The sequence below is a fragment of the Brachycentrus maculatus genome, unplaced genomic scaffold (assembly GCF_059751285.1).
Source record: "Brachycentrus maculatus isolate JH-2025_06_01 unplaced genomic scaffold, ASM5975128v1 h1tg000061l, whole genome shotgun sequence".
NCBI lineage: Eukaryota > Metazoa > Arthropoda > Insecta > Trichoptera > Brachycentridae > Brachycentrus > Brachycentrus maculatus.
In genome coordinates, this window is record NW_028280815.1 from 2923183 (window position 1) to 2929303 (window position 6121).

Below are 6121 nucleotides of genomic sequence, written 5' to 3' on the forward strand. Positions count from 1 at the left end.
TATTATTTAGTAAATATAAAATTACAATACATTTAGGAACGAAAAATAACCTAAAATTTCCACTATATTTTTCTCTTCCTCTCGGACATAAAAAATAGTCCCTCGCCATAATATGAAAGCTCATTATAATCGGCTTCCACAGCGCTACATATCGTCCTAGTGTACAGTTGGAGAATGTGGTCGGGGTCAGACTGGCGAGCTCGCTATCCACGGCCGTAGCTCCGCCGGGACCGGTGTCGGGTGAAGGGGATTGTGGTAAATAATAATTTAGGGAAATGTTTACAAAAAATTTACTTATATAAATAATGCAGTCCGTACAGGAGATGGTTGTACTGAGAATGAAACATTTAAATGCGCTTTCTAACAATACATTTTATATCACAAATGTGGCCACAGACAATAGAGGGACAGACAAATCAAAAGAGCGGTACATTATCTTAACATTATAAACCTAGGTCTATAGTTTAGTTATGGAATAAAAGCGGCATCCGTTGGCAGTTCCACGCTTGCGCATTCTTTATACATTTGCAGCGGACAAAGTAGTAAACTATACAGAGTGCGGGGGCGGGGGGTGGGGAATAAATAATTTACAACTTCCACTTCAACAATTTACACTAGCGTCGGAGACTGTCTTCCATCAATATGTATAATAATATATATGCGTATCACTTGTTCTCCGAGTTAATTTCAATATAGTCCGCGCACACACCACTCCTCACAAACTTAGAAACAGTCTTCTTGGCTTTTCCGAACACAGCGAGCCACTTTCTTCTTGAAATCCGCGTAGCGCTCTCTCCATTCCTTCTGCAACAGGAGAGGGGGCGGGTTAGTGGGCCACGGGGGTGCGAGGGCTGAGGGGGGCGTGGCGGGTAGCCGGGGGCGAGTATACTTACAGCCGCGTCCACGTTGGCGGGGCTCTCGTCGTTGGGGTCGGCCAGCATGGAGATGACGCTGATGAGAATGGTCTCCACCGTGTGCACGGGCAGCCAGCGCTCCGACGCCTTCTCGTACCCCCATTTGTCATCTCCGGGCTCGTGTAGAATGGAAATACACACGTCTCCGTTCTTCTCGACTAAATGCAAACAAATTACCGTTTAATCAAATACAAACCATTTACTATTCAATATACAAACTCTCTCGCTGACTTCATTTCCTATTTTGTACTGACATGCAAATAACTCTACACGCCCCCCCCCCTCCCCCCTTCCGGGTACTCAAGTAATGCATTCCGTACAGCCAATTCAAATAACCCCAAATGAGGCTTAAAGCCGTCTTGAATTGATATTATTGTTATTTTATTTTATTTACGGTTAATGCCTTTAGCAATACTTACAAAAATATGTACAATAACAATAAAGAATACACTTATAAAAAAACAGAGTGCTAGAATTTACCAAGATACATAATGCAAGCGCGTTAGGATTTTAGATATTTTAAATACAAACCATGAGCTGTATAATTTTATGTCGATCCATTTAGATTTTAAAAAATGTGTACGTGTGAATTTACATAAGTGGAATGTTACACAACCCGGGGTATTACTGAATTCTCACCTTGAAGCGTGTTATTGTAGAAATGGCATGTCAGTATATAAAGTGACCTAACGAAGAGGTCTCAAAACTGCCAAAAGTTGTCTCAGTAGTTATTATAGATCGACACTCATTAATTAAAAGTTAAATTCAAGAAGTCAACAGATGCCAATAATTACCAACAATAAAACTGGAATATGGAATAATGATATCAATGATTTTATATGCTAATGCTCTCAATCGATTTGATGGAAGCGGTACACATTCTCGGGGCGCTCATCACCTACCTTCGTAGCTGTTCCGGGACACAGTTGTTAGCAAAACGAGGATTAGTGACTTACTATTTGGATGCCAAATCTCTGTGACGAATTTCATCCTGGGCGGCCTCAGCGGGTACTCCTTGGGGAAGTGCAGGTGAGCCTTGAAGAAGCCGCCCTCGCTGGAATAAGTACATCAAACTTGGTGGATATCCGCTCGGAATAAAGTCAGCACCAAACTACCAAGGTTATCATTACCTACTTTATTATTAATTATCAAGTATCGGAATGCCCGACTGAAAATTACATTCCATAATACTTAATCATAAAGAAATCTCATTGAACCAAAATTCAAACATTAACATAGTTATTCATTCACTATTTTATTATTGTCTCAGAAAGATACGGAAAACTTCAAATTGCTTTCCCGTAAGGCAAATTTTGCAGATTTGATTTTTTTTTAGTTTTATTAAGCAAAGAGGTAATATTTAACGAAAAGGGCGTATAAATTATCCAATATTATTATAATATTCCTTACGTCATAGTAAGATAAGGAAAGCGGTAGACTGCTGTGCGTAGTGAAAGCGCACTTTTACTATCATATTTTGTCCATAAATTATACGAAACTGCGTATTGTTGAATATGCTAGTAGTTTATATTATGTATCTTAAACAGCACATATTTGATGTAATAATTTCACTTTCTACCATTTCATTAGAATAATTCTAATTCGCAGATCATTTACCAACCTACCAAATAATTTTCAGTCACGCATATTTGTATTCATTTGTACGGTTAATACGTATTGTAAATAAATGAACAATTTAGGAAGTGTAAAGTTTGGTTCGCATATTTTAAGCTTTTGACCAAAAAAAAATTATGTTCAATAATGATATTTAACTTTTTACATAAAAAACAGCCGACATATGACGATATGCAAAAATAACATACTGCAGTAGAACCTCCATTATTCCGACTGATTGGGTGGGGATGAAAGTAGTCCAGATAAGGAAAAATCCAAATAATTGACTATGAATTTAGTATTAATCGTTTTTATTATTCTAGATTTACGAATATATTAAAAATTTAACATTTTTTTATGAAATGAATGATTAATTCCTGCTTCAAGGCAGTTCTTTTCAAAGCTACCAAATTGTGAATACTTGGAATGTTGCGCATGATGACTCATGTTTTCCAGAATGCAGGCTTGCTTCATGCGTCCTTGGACCAGAATGTTACGCGTTACACATAATTTGCTTTGTGCAAATCAGCAAATTATGTTTATTTTACTTTATTTAGATTGATTAGGATAACTGAGATTCTACTGTATACTAATGTAAACATCGCTGACAGTATGGATCCTGACCGCTGACACTATGGATCGTAGCCAGTAATTTTTAAATTATTTCACATATCATTTTCCGTTACTCCCCGTGACAAAATTTTTAACCAATTCCTTTTCTGTCCTAACATCCAGAATGAGGAATGAAATACCTCTCCATACATTTTCTCTGACATTTTTCATTTCATCAGAAACATTATTCATCAATCTTAAGAGCCGTAATTGTTCATTATACATTGGTATACTAGGGGAGAGGGAGAGGACCTCGAGGGAGGATTGCCTCCCTCGAGGTCCTCTCCCTCTCCCCTAGTACCTAGCTGCTTCCTACGCCTTTCTTATGCTACCAAGTTGTAGCGTGTGTAATTATTATTACCATTATTTCTCTATCATGTTGAATTTGTACAAGCACTACGTGTCCACTAATTTGAACGGCTATCAAAATGTATAAAAATCGGTTGATTGAAAGATATTGTTTCATAGAATTGAGCCCGTCAATGCATGTGTCCACTACACTGCCCGACAAATTTTAGGCAAACGAAAAATTTATGTCTTAGAAATTATTAAAATTTAATCAGAATGAATTTGCAGTTTCTGCGTATTTTTCTTACATAATGCATTAGAAGCATTTGAAGATGTATGGTCCGGCGCAATATTGCAATAGTCGGAGAGTGCTAAGAGCGTTTGGAAATAAACAATTGTCAATAAAATGCTACTCACTAGAGTGTGTCCGGAGGTCCGATGATGAGCACCTCCCATCTGTATATGTCATTATCATCCACCAGCCCGGCAGAGAAGCCCTCCACGGGGTTCTTGTTCAGTTCTGAAACATTCGTAAACACTAATAAACACTCCGCGGCGCGACAACACGTCCGATGCCATTTTGTTTGCCTACAATTTTAAACGATGAGCCCGACGAAAAAATATATTTTCTGCCATATTCGGCGATAAGAAAACATTATTCTTCACCGTTTCCACCGAAGTCACAAATATTCCATTGTAACGCGAGAGAAACCCACGTAAGGCATGACGAAATTCGAAACATTTCGAGCGGACGCGCACTAGAATATTGATTTTGGCAAATTGCGAGACTCTACGTTGGATTTTAACATAACTTAAGTGAAATTTTATTATTTGGATAAAAACCACGTTTTCTTTGTCGCGTTATTTTGGTCCCAGAAACGAAAGCGGACAATTAGAACCGACCCTTCTTCTGAGGTCACTCGCGTTTCTTCCGTCGCCGCTAAGCAGAGTAGTTTTAAGGAAGGAAGTATAATTTATAGAAAGTTTAACTTACCCGCTAACTGCTTTTTTAATAAAAGCGAGGACTGTGGCTCTGACATTAATTATAATTGTGAAATTTACTTTGAACACACGAAACAAACGATTTTCCTTCGAAAGATGGCTGACCGCTGAACAGGCTAGGAAACATATGTGTTGTTTCCGGCATTAGCGGACAGCGCTGCCAGCGGCCAGCGAACGCACCATCTGCCACAGTCACTGTTGCAGGGAACTGCTAATCTGGTTTGGAAGTTTAGTTAGTAGGAGAATAACGTCAAAAGATGGCAGTGAAGTTCAATTTTCAGCTAAGGAGAATCGTTTCCTGAGGATGCAACTATCGTCGCCCTTCCAATATAAATCGCTTTCGAATAAGTAATAAAATAATTTTTGAAGGATAAACCAAATTTTTCTTCTTATTATTATTATAGGCCTTGCGGCCTGTTTTTAAGAGGGATTAGCCTCCTGCGACGTCGATTCCCAGCTATCCATCCATCTCTTTGGTGGTCTGCCCGGGAGTCGTCTACCTTGGGGTTGGCCGTACAGTGCGATGTGGGGGGAGTCTGGATGGTTCCATTCTCCTCACATGCGCATACCATTGTCTCCTTCGTTGCCTTCCCCACCTAACGACATCTTCAATCTCGCATATTTCCCTGATCCTGGTATTTCTGATTCTATCTCGAAGACTCTTGCCTGTTATGCTTCTTAGAGTCTTCATTTCTGACACTCTAAGCGCGTTTTTTGTGGTAGCTGTGTCTGTTTTATTTTCGATTCCATACGTCATGATGGGTCGGACACAAGTTTTGTAGATCTTGATTTTGCTGCCGATCTTCATCTCAGGGTTTTTCCATATAGCATTTTTCAGGCATCCCGAGATGGCTGCAGCTTTGTTCACTTGCCCCATCACTTCGCATCGCAGATCCGTTTGAGCACACAGGTCCACACCCAGGTATTCAAACCTAATTTGCTGTTAGCCTATTTATTTGTCAAACCAGGAGACGTACTGTCGCATTTTATTTTCATACAAAACTAATTTGGTCTGTCCAAAAACTTACAATACATATCTACTGGATGACAATTATTTTCCTTTCGACAAACATAATTCTTTGAACAAGTTTATGGATGTTTCAGATTAACGTTTAGCGCGATCAAGATAATAAACACATAGATGTCATTGTCAGTTTAGAAATATCCTCTGGCGAACAAATTACCTAAAACCCCCCTATAACGTTGAGAAAGGTGACGCGTTATCGGAGGGAACGTTATAGGGGGTTATTGTTTGTAACTGTATTTTTTCATTTTAACCAGTGGAAATGACTAAAATGAGCCATTATTAAATTAACATACAATCTAAAAACTTTTAGTTAGTAACATTAAAAACACGCATGCCTTTGTGGGATCTTTTTTTGTATTTATATAAAAAAAAAATTATACTTGTATTTATATTATATTGTGAAATGCAAAAGAATTTATTTTATTTTATTTTATTTGGGATTTTTACAGCCAAAACAATATATTATACAACATTAATTGACCAAACTATGGCCAATTAAAAAAATCCTCCGATAATGCTATTCTTATGTTGGTTGGGGTGAGTGTGTGTGTATGTGTGTGTGTGTTTTTGTGTGTGTGTGTGTGTGTGTAGTACCTATTCCATGTCAACATAAATCATCCAACAAATTTAAAATAAAGAGAAAAAAATATCCCCAATAACGTTC

The 6121-nt window shown here is 38.2% G+C and overlaps 1 protein-coding gene across 1 annotated transcript; it reads right to left on the minus strand.

Annotated features, from left to right (window-relative positions):
- Positions 1–274: 274 nt before the first annotated feature.
- On the minus strand, positions 275–4539 carry Ube2g1 (ubiquitin-conjugating enzyme E2G 1). The gene is made up of 5 exons (XM_088256458.1): positions 4423–4539; positions 3846–3948; positions 1871–1968; positions 894–1072; positions 275–804 (listed from the first exon to the last, which is right to left on the minus strand). The coding sequence occupies exons 1-5, from the start codon at positions 4466–4468 to the stop codon at positions 724–726; spliced, it is 507 nt and encodes a 168-aa protein (XP_088112584.1). The 5' UTR covers positions 4469–4539; the 3' UTR covers positions 275–723.
- Between the last annotated feature and the right edge of the window lie 1582 nt (positions 4540–6121).

Coding starts and splice junctions, on each gene's coding strand:
- Ube2g1 (XM_088256458.1), bottom strand. CDS start 4,468: ATGTCAGAGCCACAGTCCTCGCTTTTATTAAAAAAGCAGTTAGCGG. Junction 3,949..4,422: donor ATTAAAAAAGCAGTTAGCGG/GTAAGTTAAACT, acceptor CGAATGTTTCAG/AACTGAACAAGAACCCCGTG. Junction 805..893: donor CCGCCAACGTGGACGCGGCT/GTAAGTATACTC, acceptor CTCCTGTTGCAG/AAGGAATGGAGAGAGCGCTA.